Source organism: Macaca nemestrina, chromosome 6 (assembly GCF_043159975.1).
Source record: "Macaca nemestrina isolate mMacNem1 chromosome 6, mMacNem.hap1, whole genome shotgun sequence".
NCBI classification, from domain to species: domain Eukaryota; kingdom Metazoa; phylum Chordata; class Mammalia; order Primates; family Cercopithecidae; genus Macaca; species Macaca nemestrina.
Window position 1 is genome coordinate 96541959 of NC_092130.1, and position 20137 is coordinate 96562095.

Below are 20137 nucleotides of genomic sequence, written 5' to 3' on the forward strand. Positions count from 1 at the left end.
CTGGTAAAGTGCTCTGCATGTAGCAAGTATAAAAACACACAAAGTTTGTTGAACAGCTGCATAAAACAGATGGGCTAACTTTTACTTCATATTTCAAAATTCAGAGAAAGAGAGTAGTATTAAAAGACATAAGCCAAAAATAGATCATTGCAGACTGAGTACAAAGAACTATTCTATTTCTTCACTCTTAAAAAATTAAAATTTCAAATTACGTACCAATGACCAAATAAGTAACATTCAGAAACATACTATATATCTACAAAGAATACTTCAAAATGTGCCTCCAAACTTCAGGCACGTAATTCCAATTTTTATTGAATGTAGAGATTTTAAGAAAACAAATCCAAAGCTATTCCATCATGGAACAGCCCTCTACCATTTGGTTACTTTAAGACTGTGCAGTTACTTACACGGCAGAATACACACACTATATTAAGAAAACATAAATTGGGTTTGATATGCAATTGTTTGCATCTTACACCATTTCAATACATTTCACAAATTATAACAGGTTGTCATTTTAGTGAATATCTGCAACACTTTACATTGTTCATGAAGTAGCTACTTCCAGAAGGCTGATATTCTCCTCCAAATTGTCTTTGGCTAGTACTACAGATGTGATTCAGTCCAAACTATATGCCCAAACTGATTAAAATTCTCAGTCTCTCCTAGCTTGAGACCTCAGATCCTGAGTTATAACTTTGACTTGATCTTCAAGTTGAGATGCTTCATAAATATTTTTCTTAAAACAGGGCTATTTAACATAATTTATTTTTCTTGAAATATATCAGTGTTTTTGATACAAAAACATATTACACATAAGAATATTTAAAGCATCAAAATAATGATTAAATTTTTTACATAAATGACAGGACTACAGTATGCCCCCCACTTTTTTGATGTTTGAAGAGGAAAGCTCTGTAACAATTTCAAATACATAGGATTTAACTTATGTTAATATCCTGTTATAAAAAATAACTACCATATAAAGAATTTAAAATATGCAAAAGTAATTAGTTCATTTAAATTTATACTTATACATTGGTGTCAGTGAAAATATGCTGAGTTGCCAAGAAATTTCTAAGGATTAAAGTGGAAGTAAAAAAACCTGTTTCAGGCTTCATTTATTGCTACATAATGACTACTTCAAGGGTCATCTGGCCTGTCGTCAGTCACTCTTAGAAGTGGTAAATACAGTGGTATACTTTGGAAGGAAAGGAGGAAAAAAATAATGCACTGTGATACAAAAATATTACCTATATATAAATTATTAAAGATTTATAAAACACATTCAGAATATGTTCTTGCTATAAAAACAATATACTTAAATATAGAAGCAAAAAGTCCTGAAGCACCCACAATTATTTTAATATCCATTTAATCAGGAAAAACTATATATATGGATATATAATACATACATATGTAATAATTTGAGAAGAAAAAAGGCAAAATTCTGATTTTAATCCAAAAAGAGTTAATCTAATTATGGAGGTAGGTCTCCACTCCAATTATACAAATAAGTTATCAGCTTTATTCAAAGAATTATAAGTCTAAGATCTCGAAACTGGTTTTTGTGCCACTGAAATACAATTTTGACAGACTTTAGAAACCAGTATTCTAACTGGCATATACACAAAACAGATATTTCCTTCATAAGGTTACATCTGAAAAGAGCCTCATTAAAATCATTATTGGCATAAAGAGGTATACCTAAGTGCAGATACTTTGGCTTAGCATTTAAATAACACAGTAAATGCTACAAATTTCTTAGAAGAAATCTTTGTCTTTTTAGTACTTAAATTAATTGTAAAGCTTCAAAAAGTATGGATCTCTTAAATTTTTAGATATTTAAATATTGTGCTAATGATTTGAAAAGATCATTCCTGCCTAAAGAGTAAAGCTTATGTGTTTCAAAAATCAGACATATTTATACTTTTAGTGTTTGTGGCATTTCAGCTTTAGTGCTGGAGTTAGTTTTAACAAATCAGGTTGCAATATGTAATACGGCACATTCTTTCACTAAAAAAGATGTTCTATAATGAAAAACACTAATTCTATTTCTAATGGTAAACTAGAGTTGGAGGTCCCACCATGGATCACAGGTATCAGAGCACTATCAAGATCATTTAGATAATGCTGAGGCAGAAGTTGGCCTTCAGATCCTGCCTGAAATTCAACCTGGAAAAAAAAAAAACATCTTGATAAGAAAATGAACAATCTTGTCTAGCTCAGAATGTGAATATAAAATAAGTGAAATATTTTAAAATATCAGTTCAAGCATGTTAAATAAAATATTGATATATTTATTTTAAAAATTCTACATTCTCCTGTATCTTTTGTCTGTCTAATAGATAAACTATAATTGTCCCTCCCCATATATCATAAATATAAAATTCCACTATGTCATACTTTATGTTTCCTCTAAATGAACACATAAACAAATTAGAGGGATTAAGCTTTGAATAACTGCCGACACTACTTAAATTAAAAACCCCATGGTATTAAAAATACTTAAATTTCAAATTTGTTATTGCAATAATATTTAATATTAGACTCTAACGTTGGTGCAAATTACATTTTAATACATTTAGCTAAAAAAAAATTTACAGTGCTTACTCAAATAACAAATAGTGGGTGCTTCCTTGAAAAGAGGGCTTTTAATAGTGAGATAAAAACAAAACCCCTTTTCCAGTGAGAACTATGAGTAAAACATATCCTGGCTGAAGAAAAGCAAACCTTCAGCATATGAACTCACCCATGTTTAGATTAACTATTCTAATGAAGTCTGATTTGAAAATCTATATTGGATGTTGGAAAGAGTTACTTGGATGTCAGAAAGAGAACTTTCAGTTCAAATCTGTTAGGAAAATAAATATTCCTATTCCTAAAAAATTAGAAATATTTTCCTAACAGATTTGAACTGAAAGTTGAAAGAAAAACCAATTGTTTTTACATGCAAAATGATTATCACTCCTTGTTAAGAGAAATATGCATTAAAATAACACCGGGGGCCAGGCGTGGTGGCTCACACCTATAATCCCAACACTTTGGGAGGCCGAGGCAGGAGAATTGCTTGAGCCCAGGAGTTCAAGACCAGCCTGGGAAACACAGTGAGACCCCATCTCTTTAAAAAGTAATAATATTAATAGTAACGCGGTATTATTTTTTACCTATCAAATTGTCCAAGTTCAAAAGTTTGATTATATACTTCTTTGATAAGGATGTGGGGGAGGCCAGGTGCCGTGGCTCACATCTATAATCCCAGCACTTTGGGAGGCCAAGGTGGGCGGATCACGTGAGGTCAAGAGTTCAAGACTGGTCCAGCCAACATGGTGAAACCCCATGTCTGCTAAAAATACAAATATTAGCAAGGTGTGGTGGCACATGCCTGTAGTCCCAGCTACTTGGGAGGCTGAGGCAGGAGAACTGCCGGAACCCAGAGGGTAGAGGCTGCAGTGAGCCAAAATCATGCCACTGCACTCTAGCCTGGGTGGCAGAATGAGACTCTGTCTCAAAAAAAGGATGTGGGGGAAAAGAGCTCTCACAAATTGCTGGAGAAAATAAATATAAATTGACATAACCTCTATATGAGATAATATGGTAACATCTATTGAGTATATACTCAGGCCTGGAAATTCTACTCAGAATTCTTCTTATAGATATACTTATACTATGTAAAAGCAAAATATTGTGGACAACCTGAATGTCTATCAACATATATCAAATATGCACGAATAACGAGTTAGATAAATTATGGTACATTTATATAATCAACTACTATGTCACTTTAAAAAAAATGTATACTAGTACTAATACCTTTAAGATATATTAAAGAAGGTAAAAAATCTGTAAAAGGGGGAGATGAAAAAGGAGGACACACACTTATTTGCTTGTACATGCATAAAATCACAAAGAATACATAAGAAATGAGTAACACTGATTGCTTGGCCGGAGAGGGAGGATAAAGAAAAGTATGGAGGTGAACTGATGGGTTGGATGTCAACAGTAGGAAAGACATTTCCAAGGCTGTTGCCTTATACAACTCTACTGGGAACCATTTACATTGTAGTCTGGAGTTATTATCTTGAGTCCACCAGTTACATAGAATACAGTGTGAATGCTGCTCTCTGCAAATATTCAGTGAGGTGGTCCTGTTATATATACACTTTTAGACTTTTAAGATTTTAAGTCACGTACATATAGAATCTAATCAGAATAAGTAAATTTAAAAACCTACCTATAAAAGGCAGAGTAGTCATGGAGAAGGGTTCAGTAAACTATGGACAGGCCAAACTTGGCCCCACTGGGTAAACAAAATTTCACTGGAACATAGCCACACTTATTTGTTTACATACTGTGAATGGCTGCTTTCCCAATATAACGGTAGTGTTGAGTAGTTGTGAAAGAAACCATACTGCCTACAATGTCCAAAATAGTTACTGTCTGTCCTTTTATGAAAAAAGTTTGCTGACCCCTGTTGTGGAGATTAATACAGATAATATATGTGAAGTGTGTAGCACACATTTGATGCTCAACAATTTTCATTCTCTTTCATCTCAAAAGGTTGAAGAAAAACTTCACTATTTTAATATGCAATACATTCATTTCAAAAATACATCACAAAAACAGGCCTCACCATATCAGTGTCAGTGGAAACTCTGAGTCCAATTTTATTCATCCCATTACTCTTCAGAGTTTTCAGGTGAGGGCACAGGGCAGCACTACAAGCCATGGCTATTTCTTTTGCAAACTGATAACAAGTTGATAAAATAGATAAATCCTGTTCCTTTAGAAAGTAGAACACCTGAAATATATTTAATTAGGCAACAAGTCATGATTAAAATTAAAAGTAACTTTAAAATGCAACAATTGCTGCTTTCAATTCAAGTTTAATTAAATTCCAATGTAAAGTACCACGAAAATCATTAGTTGTGAGAATTCAATATCAATAGCTTGATCTGTACTATAAGTAAAAACATAAAACCAAAAGTTATGGTAAATATGGAAACGTCTCAGCAATTTTTGCCTGAAGTTAATTTGTAGCAAGGAAAGCCTTATTAAATCAGTATGAGTCGGCCGGGCGCGGTGGCTCACGCCTGTAATCCCAGCACTTTGGGAGGCCGAGGCGGGCGGATCACAAGGTCAGGAGATCGAGACCATCCTGGCTAACACTGTGAAACCCCGTCTCTAAAAATACAAAAAATTAGCCGGGCGAGGCGGCGGGCGCCTGTAGTCCCAGCTACTCGGGAGGCTGAGGCAGGAGAATGGCGTGAACCCGGGAGGCGGAGCTTGCAGTGAGCCGAGATCGCGCCACTGCACTCCAGCCTGGGCGACTAAGCGAGACTCTGTCTCAAAAAAAAAAAAAAAAAAATCAGTATGAGTCTATCCTGTAAAGAACACCTATATGAAGTTAAGATAAAACAAATCATGTTCCATTGTGCCTACATTCTCTATAGGTTCTATTTTGCACATGTAATAAAATCACAAAGAATGCATAAGAAATAAATATGAGGGGGAATAAGGAGGTAGACTAAGGAGTTGGGGGTCTATAGTTTCATATCCTCTAATTTAAAGAAAATACTAAAGCATGAAAAAATAACTTTCATATGTGAATGCTGATTATAAATAAATGACCATAAAATATCTTATTTTTCATAATATCTGAGGAAAATGAAAATATGGTCAAGTAACATTAATTACAGTACTAAGATGGCAATGCTGCCAACACAGATGGTAGGCAGTACCACCATTTGATAGCCTGAACTAACCCTATGGAAATCCAATTCTGGTGTATAAAAGTCTGGGGTGGAAATGTGTGTGTCTCAAAGTGTAGCATAAAAAGTATAATAAGCTATGCATAAATATTTAGAGATTGAGTATGCACAATCTCCAAAGAACAAAAATCATACTGAAACACAGCATGTAAAGGGACCTTCTTCCTTAGCTACCTCGGTACACTTTACAATCTTCTCATCAGTTTCAAAATCTGCTTCCAGTTTTATTTTTTCACTTGGAAATCCTTGTAATGACATTCCATCCACTGAACTGGTAACACTATGAAATAAAACATAATACAATAGAATTATTGGCACTAATGTGTTTTTTGAAATGAATTATTAGATGTGAACAGACGGAATAAGAGAAAAAATATAAAAGAAGATATCTCCATTATATACAAAATAATTAAATCTGTAGTTCATATTCATTTACCAAGATTTCTTGATTGTGTAGTAATCTTTTTTTGTTCATCAATAAATTATATCTCCTTTTTCATATGCCCAATTCAGACCTGAAGTTTAAAATACCTTAGATAGTCTAATAAAAAAGCTGCCTCATGAATTCAAAAACTCTGTTTTGGAATCCTTCAGCCCTCTTCTTCCTTCTTTGCTCCAGACCCCTTAGCCAATCTCAAAAAAAGAAAGAAAATGGGTAACTGAAGAGAGGAAGGAGTGGCAGTAATAATCTGTAAGGCCTCTAATGTAAATATTATTAAATTCAGTTGTTTGCATTTATAGTGAATCAAAATAATACAGTATATATCTTCCAAAGGGAATCTTTTACTTATGTGACAAAAATAGGTACCATCTGAAAGAAAAAGTGTCTTGCCTTTCTCAGCTGTGGCATCAAGCCCACACTGGTACACAATGGATGTTTCATCATCAAGCCCCTCCCAAATAGACCATCCTGGCCCAAAAACCACACCACCATTTATGAAGCTAGTTAGGTACATGTTTGAAAAACAGATTGCATTCATTAATTTGAGTAAAGGTATTTAAATTGATGGTATAAAAATTGATTCGTTCATAAAATACTTAATTTTATTAATAGGATGTTTTAATCCTGCACTTCCCTTCAAATCAATTATATTTTAGAATTTAAAAATTCCTACCCTTTGTTTCCTTTTTCTTCAGCATCTACCCAGCAGATATCCACGTATTCTCTCAGGTCTACTGCATCAACTTTCCCACATGTAATTTTAAAGTCTTTCTGCTCTCGTAAGGCTAGCCGCAAGCCATTCATGGTCTCTGGAGTTATTTGTACCATTAAGCCATCTAGAAATGAGAGTAAGTTTCACATTTATTTTGCCAAATACCAATGTGTATATCTAAGCCATAAAATTTGCTACCAAAATATGTTCTGTGTAAGATTCAAGTTTTAAATCATTTGCTAATCATCTTAATGGTTGTTTTCCACTAGGAAATAAGTATTTTGCAAAGTTAAGAATTTTTTTTTAAGGTTGAAACAAAGATGAGAATTTCTGCTTCTGGCTATGATGAAATAACTCGTACCAGATAGCCCTTTCATGACAACCAACCCTAAGACTAGATAAAATATATGAGATAACTGTTTTTAGGTTCTGGACAATAGGCAGTGCAATACTGAGATCCCTAGAGGGAATCTGAAGAGGTTAAGCCCACAGTTATCTCCAGGCACAGAGAGGAAATTATTCCCAGACAGAGAGCCCTTACTCTCTGCCCTGGGCTCTCTGCCTGGGGATAATTTCTTCAAGGTGACCCACTAAGTCTACAATGGCCCTATTGGCTGAGAACTCAGAGATAAAGAGTTGGGTGAAGCCTAGAATCTGCAGTCAGGACACTTAAGAGTGGGGCACTAGAAAACTGCATGGAAGACTTTGAAGTCTTTGGACTAGAACTGGGGACACAATAACAAGAGTGAGACTAGATGAGGCTTAAACATAGCGTAGTGTTATAGCATGGGGAACAGAATGGAGATAATAGAAGTTAAATAATGTTGGGGAATTTGGTCATGTGGACCAACCAAAGTGAATAGACTTTATTAACACCTGATTAACAAACATTGTAGACAAGCCAAAACGAAGCCCTTACAAAATCTATAGGCAAAATAGATTTGAAGACTGAGTACTGTCAAATTAGTGGGGACTGGGAAACACCTTAGGATTTCTACAAATCCATCTTAATAAAGTGAAAAATCAAATCTATACAATGTCAAGGTTATCAACCATGAAACTGCCTACTAAAACATAAACAAACCTTCTTCAGCAAAATGTAATTAGAATCTAGTTTCTAAAGCATGTAACAATGACAAATACACAACCAAAAATTACTAGACAGGCCAGGTGTGGTGGCTCACAAATGTAATCCCAGTGCTTGGGGAGGCCAAGGAGGGAGTATCTCTTAAGGCCAGGAGTTCAAGACCAGCCTGGACAACACAGTGAAACCCCATCTCTACAAAACATTCAAAAATTAGCCAGGTGTGGTGGTGTGCACCTGCAGTCCCACCTACTCGGGAGGCTGATGCAGGAGGATCACTTAGCCCAGGAGTTCAAGGCTGCAGTGAGCTATGACTGTACCACTGTACTCCAGCCTGGGCAACAGAGTGAGAGCCCGTCTCAAAAAAAAAAAAAAAAAAATTACTAGACAGAAATGAGAAAATGTGACCCCTTCGGCAACTGAAGCCAACTTCAAGATGGCCAATTAAGCATGTAAAAATTTTAAAAGAGCTATAATAAATATATTCAAAGACAGGCTGGGAGCAGTGGCTCATGCCTGTAATCCCAGCACTTTGGGAGGCCAAGGCGGGCGGATCATGAGATCAGGAGATCGACACCATCCTGGCTAACACGGTGAAACCCTGTCTCTACTAAAAATACAAAAAATTAGCCGGGCGAGGTGGCAGACGCCTGTAGTCCCAGCTACTCGGGAGGCTGAGGCAGAAGAATGGCGTGAACCCGGGAGGTGGAGCTTCCAGTGAGCCAAGATCGCGCCACTGCACTCCAGTCTGGGCAAAAGAGTGAGACTCCATTTCAAAAAAAATATACACACACACACACACACACACAAACACACATATATATGTATGTATATTCAAAGACCTACAGGAAACACATTCAAAGAATAAAAAGCAAATATGGGCTAAATAAATGTATAATAAATCTTGAGAGAAATACCAACTGGAAAAAGAAACAAAAAGAAATTCTGGAACAGGAAAGTACAATCTAACTAAAACTGAAACCTCAAAGGAGAGACTTAACAGTAGACTAAAGAAGGCAAAAAAAGAACTGGAGAAAATAAAGAAAAATCAGAATAAATAAAGAAAAGTATCCAATCTGAAGAACACAAAGAAAAAACATTGAAGAAAAAATGGGCACAGCATCAAGAATCTATGGGATGACACAAAACAATCTAACACACACGTACATATATTTGCATACACAGACACACACACACACACACACACACACACACACACACACACACACACAGTGACAGAGTCCTAGAAGAAGAGAGACTGGGATCTAGGCACACATAGTTAAGCTGATAAAAAACAAATATAAAGATGGTATCTCAAAAACAGACTGATGCCAATGGCTCACACCTGTAATCCCAGTATTTTGGGGAGGCTGAGGTGGGAGGATCACTTGAGTCCAGGAGATTGAGACCAGCCTGGACAACATAGGAAGTCCTCATCTTTACAATCTTTTTTTTTTAATTAGCCAAGCATGGTGGCATGTGCTTGTAATCCCAACTACTCAGAGGCTGAGATGGGAGGATCGCTGGAGCCCAGGAGTTCAAGCCCCAGCCTGCACGACATAGTGAGACCTTGTCTCTACAAAAAAACAAAACAAAACAAAATAGCCAGGTGTGGTAGTGTGTGCCTGTAGTCCTAGCTACTCAGGAGGCTGAGGTGGGAGGACTGCCTGAGCCTGGGAGGTTGAAGCTGCAGTGAGCCATGATCATGCCACTGCACTCCCACCTGGGTAAGAATGAGATCCTGGGTGAGAATGAGTCTCAAAAAAAAAAAAAAGAAAGAAAGAGACAGAAAAGAAATAAGAGGAAAAATATTTGGATATCTCAAATTCCATTATCAGAGTGACAGATATGGCACATAAAAATGAATCATAAAAGTTCACTTCTTAAAAGGTATTAATGATAAACATGGATCCAGACAGGTGTGCTTACGATTATTGCTTCTATTATATTAAGAGTCCCAGTCAGTAACCAAAATAAATAAATAAAGAGCATAAGAATTGCAAAGAAAAAAGCAAAATTACACAATTTGATTATATAATTTTAGCTACACAGAAAAGTCTAAAAGAATCTACAGATAAATTATTATAAATAAGAGTATATAATGTAGCTGAATATAAGTTTAAAAATGCAGAGATAAATTTATTTCTACATACCAGAAACAGATTACAATTTTAATTTAATAAGATACTATTTACATCAGCAATAAAATCTATAAGGTAAAGGAATAAATCAAGAAAATATATACAAGGCCTAAACCAAAAGTCATAAAGTCACATACCACAAAACATTTCAGTCAATGAGGGATCACATATACAACAGTAATCCCATAAGATTATAATACAGTATTTTTTACTGTGCCTTTTCTGTGTTTAGATATGTTTAGATACACAAATGCCATCATATTATAATTGTCTACCATATTCAGAACAGTAACATGCCGTACAGGTTTCCAAACTAGGAGCAATTGGCTATACCATATAGCCTAGGTATGCACTAGGCTATACCATCTAGGTTTGTGTAAGTGCACTCTGTGAAGTTTGCACAATGACAAGATTGCCTAATGAAACGTTTCTCAGAATGTATCCCCATCACTAAGCAACACATAACTGTAGATTTGAAATAAGGTGAGAGTCTACTATATGGATAGGAACACTGAAAATGGAAAATATGCCAATTTTCTCAAAATTAAGCTAATGATTTAATGCAACCCCAAATAAAAATTCCCATGGACCTTTTGTAAACCTGACAAGTTGATTCTAAAATTAATATGAAAAATCGAAGGATTTACACTGGCCAGGACACTACTGAAAAGAAGAATAAAGCATATGGGTGCCATCAGCCTCCTGAGTAGCTTGGGGTACAGGTGCATGCCACCATGAAGTTTTCATTTTAATTGCTGTAATTTTGAACTCCAGAATTTATATATTTTTCTTACAATTTTATCATTTCTATTACTTCATTGATACTCTGTTTGGTTAGACATCATTCTCATGCTTTCCTTTGGTTGTTTAGACAGAGTTTCCTTTAGTTGTCTGAACGTATTTTAAATAATTGATTTACACCCTTTGTCTTGTAAGTGTAATGTCTTTGTTTCCTTAGGGACAGTTCCTGTTACTTGCTTTTCCCTTCACGTATAGACCATATTTTCCTGTTTCTTTGCATATCTGGCAATTTTATGTTGAAAATTAGACATTTTAAGTAATTAATGAGGCAACCCTGGAAATCAGATTTTGTCTTCTCCACAGTTTGTTTTTGTTGCTGTTTGTTGTTATGTGGCTTTTTTGAACTAATTCTGTAAAATCTGCATTCTTTGTCATACATATAAGTCTCTGCTGAGTTAGCTTATTAGTTGTCTAATTATTGAACTGAGATATCCTTAAATGCCTGAAACCAATAACTATCCTAGTCTTTGCTGGAAGGTCTATGTGCTTGTTAGGGCATGCCTTCAACATTCAAGTCAGGCAGTGGACAACTCTACCTTGGCTATCACTTCCTGCTTGTGCAGAGGCTCAAGGTCCATCTGAGGTGGACACATAGGACCTTTCCAGGTCTTTCCTGGGCATGTGCACAGCCTTGTACTTGCAACTTGCATGTGACCCCTTACCAACATAGCATTCTCCAGCTTTTACTTTTAACCTTTAGATTTACCTGTTGTTTGCCTCAATTGTTATCCACAGCTCTATTTAACCACAGAGGCTGGTTAAATACTTGCTGTATGCATAATCATTCCATTTTGACAAATGCTCCCTGAGAAAAGATTTTTCCCACTGGGTAAGCTTAGAGTCAGGACAAGTAAAACAGCCTTGTAAGTAGGGTCTTCCAGGAAACCACCTGAGAAGTCAAATAATGACAACCATCTGATAGTAAGTTTTTGAAGGAGCTCCAACCCCTTACTGCCCCCACCATTGGCTATAAGCCTGCTGGTTTTCAAGGATTCTGCTGTGCTGCAGAAGAGAGGATAGGTATAGGGCAAGTTAAAATAACAGAAAGCTTGCTATTCTTACCAAGATTCTGTCATTTTTTCTTTAATAAACCATCCCCAATTGCTATAAACTTTTGGTTAGTTTCCAGAGTTCTGAAAGAGTTGCTTCTGATTCTTTGCCAGTTTCCTCATTCCTTTTATGGGGCAGAGTATTTTTTGAGGTTTTCAGTGTGGCAACTTTCACTAATGTCATCCTCCATAGTATCTCAGTTACAGAGCTTTATAGGAAACCCTTTTATCCAAAGAAATAGGAAAACATGGCCTATATACGAAGGGAAAAGCAAGTAACAGAGACTGTCCGTAAGGAAACAAAGACATTACACTTACTAGACAAAGGGTATAAATCAATTATTGTAAATATGCTCAGACAACTAAAGGAAACTATGTCTAAAGAATCAAAGAAAGTATGAGAATGATGTCTAACCAAACAGAGTATCAATGAAATGATATAAATTACAAAATTATAAGAAAAAAATACAAATTCTGGAGTTCAAAATTACTGTTAAAATGAAAACTTCACTAGTGGGGTTCAACAACAGATTTGATTAGGCAGAAGAATTTGTGAATTTGAAAAGAGAACAACTAAGACTACCTGGTCTGATGAACAGGAAGAAAAAAGAAGAAAAATGAACAGACCCTCAGAGACGTTGTGGGTATATCATCAAGAATACCAACATATGCGGCTGGGCAGAGTGGCTCATGCCTGTAATCCCAGCACTTTGGGAGGTTGAGGCAGGTGGATCACCTGAGGTCAGGAGTTCGAGACCAGCCTGGCCAACATGGTGAAACCCTGTCTCTACTAAAAGTACAAAAAATTAGCTGGGCGTGGTGGTGGGCGCCTGTAATCCCAGCTAATGGGAAGCTGAGGCAGGAGAAACGCTTAAACCCAGGAGGCGGAGGTTGCAGTGAGTCAAGATCGCGCCATTGCACTCAAGCTTGGGCAACAACTGGGAAACTCCATCTCAAAAAAAAAAAAAAAAAGAATACCAATATATGCATAATGAAAAACACTAATCTGAACATCTAAGAATCACGAAGAATTCCAAGTACACTATAAACGCAAAGGGATCCAGCCCTAAACACATCATAGTCAAATTGTGAATGACAAAGAGTGACATGAAAGCAGCAACAAAGCAAATCATGACATACAAAGGATTTCAAATAAAATTAACTGCTGACTTCCTAATCAGAAACTATGTAGAGGCCAGGCACAGTGGCTCATGCCTACAATTCCAATGCTTTGGGAGGGTGAGGCAGGAGGAATGTTTGAGCCCAGGAGTTTGAGACCAGCCTGGGCAACATAGTGAGACCCTGTCTCTACAAAAAATAGAAAAAAATTAGCTAGACATGGTGGTACATGTCTGTAGTTCCAGCTACTCAGGAGGCTGAGATGGGAGGGTCGTTTGAGCCCAAGAGTCAAGGCTGTAGTGAGCTGTGATTATGCCACTGTACTCCAGCCAGGGTGACAAAGCTAAATCCTGTCTCAAAAAAAAAGAAAGAAAGAAAAGGAAAAAAAAAAAAAAAAAGAAACCACGGAGGCCAGAAGACAGTGGAAAGACATATTCAAAGTACTAAATGAAAAATATTATTAACCAGAAAGTCTACATCCAGCAAAACTCTCCTTCAAAAATGAAGAAGAAATTAGCACATTCCCATATAAACAAAAACAGAAAACGTGTTGCTGGCGCATCTCAAGTACAAGAAATACTAAAGGGAGTCCCTCACACTTAAATAAAAGGATGCTAGACAGTAACTGGAATGCACATGAATAAAAGAATAGGTAAGGTAACTACATAGGTTAATATATAAGAACACAAATGTATTTTGGGTTGTAACTCTTTCCTCTTCTCATTTAAAAAACATCTGCATAAATCAATAATTATAAATCAGTGTTGATGGGCACATAATGTATAAACACGTAGTTTGTATGGCAATAACAACACAAAGGAGGAGAGAGGAAATTATAAACAGAAGTAAACTTTTTATATACTATGGAAATTAGATTGGTATTTATCTGAATTATATTGTTAAACATTTAGGTATTAACTGTAATGCCTATTAAATAACTAAAAAATATATATTAAAAGGAATGACAAGTGAATTAAAATGGCACACTAGAAAATATCTAATACAAAAAAAATATCTAACACAAAAAAACAGTAGGGAAGGAACAGAGAAACAAAATATAATTGACAAACCTTTACTAGAATAACCAAGAAAAAAAGAAGATTCAAATTACTAAAATCAGCAATTAATGAGGGGACATTACTACCAACATCACAGAAATAAAGGATTATAAGGGAGCACTACGAAGAATGCTATGCCAACAAATTAGATAACGTAAATGAAATGGATAAATTCTTAGTGATGTGGTTAGGCTTTGTGTCCCCACCCAAATCTCATCTTGAATTCTAATCCCCATAATCCTCACATGTCAAGGGAGAGAACAGGTGGAAGTAACTGAATCATGGGGGCAGTTTCCCCCATGCTGTTCTTGTGATAACGAGACAGTTCTAGAAAGATCTGATGGTTTTATAAGGGGCTCTTCCCCTTAGCTCAGCACTTCTACCTGCCGCCTTGTGAAGAAGGTGCTTTGCTTCCCCACCTTCTGCCATGATCATAAGTTTCCTGAGGCTGTGCTGAACTGTGAGACAATTAAACCTCTTTCCTTTATAAATTACCCAGTCTCGGGTATGTCCTTATATAGCAGCATGAGAACGGACTAATACAGTAAATTGATACCACACAGAGTGGGGTGTTGCTATAAAGATACTTGAAAATGTGGAAGTGACTTTGGAACTGCGTATCAGGCAGAGGTTGGAACAGTTTGGTGGGCTCAGAAGAAGAGAGGAAGATGTGGGAAAGTCTGAAACTTCCTAGCGACTTGTTGAATAGCTTTGACCAAAATGCTGATAGTGATATGGACAATGAAGTCCAGGCTGAGGTGATCTCAGATAGAGAGGAGGAACTTGTTGGGAATGAGAATAAAGGTGACTGTTGCTATGCTTTGGCAAAGAAACTGGCAGCATTTTGCCCCTGCCCTAGAGATCTGTGGAACTTCGAACTCGAGAGAGATAATTTAGGGTATCTGGCAGAAGAAATTTCTAAGCAGCAAAGCATTCAAGAGGTGATTTAGGGGCTCTAAAAAGCATTAAGTTTTATGCATTCACAAAGAGATACTTTGGAACTGAAACTTATGTTTAAATGGGAAGCAGAGCATAAAAGTTTGGAAAATTTGCAGCCTGACAATGCAATAAAGAAAAACCCATTTTCTGAGAAGAAATTCAACCTGGTCACAGAAACTTGCATAAGTAATGAGGAGCCAAACATTAATCCCCAAGACAATGGGGAAAATGTCTCTAGGGCATCTCAGAGACCTTCACAACAGCCCCTCCCATTACAGGCCTGGAGGTCTAGGAGGGAAAAATGGTTTTGTGGGCCGGGTACAGGGCCTTACTGCTTTGTGTAGTCTCAGGACTTGGTGCCCAGTGTCTCAGTCATGGCTAAAGGGGCCAACATACAGTTCAGGCCATTGTTTCAAAGGGTGCATGCCCCAAGCTTTGGTGGCTTACAGGTGGTGTTGGGCCTGTAGGTGCACAGAAGTCAAGAACTGAGGTTTGGGAACCTCCACCTAGATTTCAGAGGATGCATGGAAATGCCTGGAGGTCCAGGCAGAAGTTTGCTGCAGGCGTGAAGCCCTCACGGAGAACCTCTGCTAGGGCCATGTAGAAGGGAAATGTGGGGTTGGAGCACTCATAAAGAGTCCCCACTGGGGCACTGCCTAGTGGAGCTGTGAGAAGAGGGTAACCATACTCCAGACCCCAGAATGGTAGATCCACCAACAGCTCGTACTGTGTGCTTGGAAAAGTGCCAGACACTCAACGCCAGCACATGAAAACAGCTGTGAGAGGCTGTACCCTGCAAAGCCACAGGGCCAGAGCTGCCCAAGGCTGTAGAAGCCCACCTTTTACATCAGCATGACCTGGATGTGAGACATGGTATCAAAGGAGATCATTTTAGAGGTATAAGATTTGATTGCCCTGCTGGATTTCAGACTTGCACGGGGCCTGTAGTGCCTTCATTTTGGCCAATTTCTCACATTTGGAACGGATGTATTTACCCAATGCCTGTACCCTAAATGTAGCTGGGAAGTAACTAACTTGCTTTTGATTTTACAAGCTCATAGGCAGAAGGGACTTGCCTTGTCTCAGATGAGACTTTGGACTTGGACTTTTGGGTTAATGCTGGAATGTATTAAGATTTTGGGAGACTGTTGCAAAGACATGTTTGTGTCTTGAAATGTGAGGACATGAGATTTGGGAGGGGCCAGGGGAAGAATGATATAGTTAGGCCTTGTGTCCCTACCCAAATCTCATTTTGAATTGTAATCCCCATTAATCCCCACATGTCAAGGGAGAGACCAGGTGGAGGTAACTGGATCATGGGGGCAGTTTCCCCCATGCTGTTCTAATGATAGCAAGTGAGTTCTCACAAGATCTGATGGTTTTATAAGGGGCTCTTCCCCCTTAACTCAGCACTTCTCCTTCCTGCTGCCTTGTGAAGAAGGTGCCTTGCTTCCCCTTCACCTTCCACCACGACTGTAAGTTTCCTGAAGCCTCCCCAGCCATACTGAACTGTGAGCCAATTAAACCTCCTTCCTTTGTAAATTACCCAGTCTCAGGCAGTTCTTCATAGCAGTGTGAAAACGGACTAACACACTTAGAAAGCCACATATTAACATAATTGATTTAAAAAGAATTAGAAAATCTAAATGTATGGACAGAATTGTGTTCCCCCAGAATTCATATGTTGAAGCCCTAACCCCCAAATATAACTGTATTTGGAGTTGGGCCTTTAAGGAGGTAATTAAAGCTAAATAAAGTCATAAAGGTGAGGCCTTAATCTGAAAGGACTGGTGTTTTTTTGTTTTTTGTTTGTTTGTTTGTTTGTTTTGAGACAGTCTCTCACTCTGTCACCCAGGCTAGAGTGCAATGGCACGATCTCGGCTCACTGCAACCTCTGCCTCCCAGGTTCATATGATTCTCCTGCCTCACCCTCCCAAGTAGCTGGGATCACAGGCACCCACCACTATGCCCAACTAATTTTTGTATTTTTAGTCGAGATGGGGTTTCACCATGGTGGCCAGGCTCAAACTCCTGACCTCAAAAGATCCACCTGCCTCAGCCTCCCAAAGTGCTGGGATTACAGGCGTGACCCACCATACCCAGCCTAGGACTAGTGTTCTTATAAGAAGAAGAGATACCGGAGCTCTGAGAGTGCACACAGAGAAAAGGCCATGTAAGGACACAGCCACCCACAAGCCAAGGAGACAAGCCTTACCAGAAAGCAACCTTGTTGGCACCTTGATCTGGGACTTCTAGCCTCCAGAATTGTGAGAAAATAAATATATGTTTTTTACATTACTCAATCTGTTGTATTTTGTTACGGCAGCCCAAATTGATTAAGATGAAGTAATCACCAAAAAAAACCCTGAAAATACTCATAATTAAAAGAGTAGACATAATTATTTGCAGTGACTGGATCTTATTTGGATACCGATTTGAACGAACATTTTAAGAAGTGAGAAAATCGGGGTAATGTGACTACTGATTGGATATACAGGAATTATTGATATAACATTTATGTGTGATAATACAGGTGTCCCTTATCAGAAGTGCACAGGGCCAAAAGTGTTTCAGATTTCAGATTTTTTTTTTTGGATTTTGGAATATTTGCATTATATACTTGGCAGTTGAGCATCTGAAATTGAAATGTGAAATCTGAAATGCTCCAATGAGCACTTTCTATAGAATGTCATGTCAGCGCTCAAAGAGTTTAGGATTTTGAAGCATTTCAGATTTCAGATTTTTGGATTTGGAATGCCTAATCTGTAGTTTTGTGCTTACGTTTCTTAAAAAAATACTTTTTCTTTTAGAAATATATATTATTTGTGAATGAAATGATATAATAAAAATAATACAATGAGAGGAGAGTAGGTAAGGAGTATGGATAAAGTAGGATTGGCTATAAATTGATAATTGTCAAAGGTGGGTGATGGTTCCATTAATGTTTATCATATTATCCTTTTTTGCTTTTATACATGCTTGATTTTTTCATAGTAAAAGTGAAAATGTTTACAATAATAATAAAATAGTATGGAATTGGTACAGAGTTAAGCAAATGGACTAAAACAAAACAAAAGCTAAGAATATATAGCCCAGAAACGGATTATTGTGCAAGTAAAACATGCTATGTGACAGAGATAGCATTAACAATTACTAGGGCAAAGGGAAAATTCAATATCTGATGCTGGATCAACCCCTATTCAAATGACAAAAAAAGTCACTGGATTTCTCTACCTCACACAGCACACAAAATTAAATTCCAGATAAATTAGGGACTTAAGTGTGAAAGGCAAAACTTTAAATCTTCAAAGACAACATAGGAGAATATCTTTCAAAACCATATCATAGACTTCTTAAATAAAAAACATTAGCCATAAAAGAGTCATAAATTATACTGTATTAAAATGACAACTTCTATTTAAAAAGACACTAAAAATGGGAGAGGAGGAATATAAAATACATAAAGTTGTGTAACTACAAGTCAGTCAGAAAAAGATGCACAATCCAATAGAAAAAAGGGCAAAAGATATGAACAGACATTTCACAGAAGAGGCAACATGCATGTCCAATAAATACGTAATAGGATGCTCTGCTTATTAGTAAGTAGGGATATGCTAATTATGACTATATTCAGAGACACCTACAGGATTGACACAAATTAAGCAGTCTGATAATATCATGTTTGGAGAAAATGTAGACCAATCATAAATTTTATATATTCTGATGGTAATGTAAATTGGTACAACCAATTTGGAAAGCAACTTAGCAAAACTTTGTAAAGTGAACATTTACTAATCTGTTAGCCCATAAATTCCACTCTTGCATATATATTTTAGAGAAACTCTTGAATATATTCTTAGAAGAGAACCCAGAAATTCATGATCAGGAGATGAATATATTGTCATACATTCACAAAATATTTAATAGCATTTAAAATGAATAAGCTATAGTTGTAAGAAACAACATGCATAAATTTTAGAAACTCATGTATGAAAATAGGGAATTCCACATAACTATGTGAAGAATGATTTCACTTTTATTTATCTCTGAAATAAGCATAAACAATATGTTGTTTAGGCAGATGTATATACAAAGTAAAAAACAATTAAGCAAGAGAATGATAAACACCGTATTCAGTCTAGTCACTAATTCCTGGGGAGAGGCAGAAGAGAGAGGTAAGTCTACTTCTTGTGCTGATTGATTTCATAAGTTTGTGGTACTGTGCTTTATAACTTACATATGTTCTTGTGTAAATATCAAATATATTTTTAAAAGGTTACAGAAAAATTACTCTACATTAAAACATCATTAAAAATGAAATTCATACCTTCAACTATGCTGGACTTAGCAAGAAATCCTGAAGATGTTTTTAGAGCTCCATTGAATACCACAAAACTTGCACCTGTCACTGATCAAGAAATACAACAATTATTTGTTTTAAACTGCTCATTTTTATGTTACACATTTGTTAAATGCAGAATGTGGATATGCACATAAGTACTCAATAAATGTTATACCCACACAACTTACACTAGAAAACTAATTATAAAAACAAAAAAAAGAGAGATAAAATATTACATTAAAATAAGTTAATGCGGCTGGATGCAGTGGCTCATGCCACCAGATTGGTGGCTCAATCCCAGCACTTTGGGAGGCCAAAAAGGGCGGATCACCTGAGGTCAAGGGTGGATCACCTGAGGTCAAGGGCAGATCACCTGACCAGCCTGGCCAACATGATGAAACCTCGTCTCTACTAAAAATACAAAAATTAGCCAGGAGTGGTGGCAGGCACCTATAATCCTGGCCACTCAGGAGGCTGAGGTAGAACTGCTGGAACTCAGGAGGTGGAGGTTCCAGTGAGCCGAGATCGCACCACTGCACTCCAGCCTGGATGACAGAGCGAGACTCTGTCTCAAATAAATAAATAAATAAATAAATTTATATTTAATAAATTAATAAATTTATTAAATAATTTAATGGTTTTATTAACAATTGATGGAGTATTATACTGTTTTAAA

General features: G+C 36.8%; 1 protein-coding gene across 5 annotated transcripts in view; it reads right to left on the reverse strand.

Annotated features, from left to right (window-relative positions):
* Positions 1-289: 289 nt before the first annotated feature.
* The window catches only part of LOC105475073 (zinc finger FYVE-type containing 16), a 65281-nt gene continuing 45433 nt past the window's right edge, over positions 290-20137 (reverse strand). For 3 of the 5 annotated variants that reach the window (XM_011730049.3, XM_011730048.3, XM_071098752.1), the window contains 5 exons: positions 19447-19527; positions 6890-7052; positions 5949-6054; positions 4637-4804; positions 290-2178 (listed from right to left, as the gene is read on the reverse strand). In XM_011730049.3, coding sequence (XP_011728351.2) covers positions 2020-2178; positions 4637-4804; positions 5949-6054; positions 6890-7052; positions 19447-19527 — 677 coding nt within the window. In that variant the 3' untranslated portion in view covers positions 290-2019. Of the gene's footprint in view, positions 2179-3170; positions 3350-4636; positions 4805-5948; positions 6055-6889; positions 7053-19446; positions 19528-20137 lie in introns of all 5 variants that reach the window. The other 2 variants (XR_011624891.1, XR_011624890.1) reach the window with 2 other exon arrangements.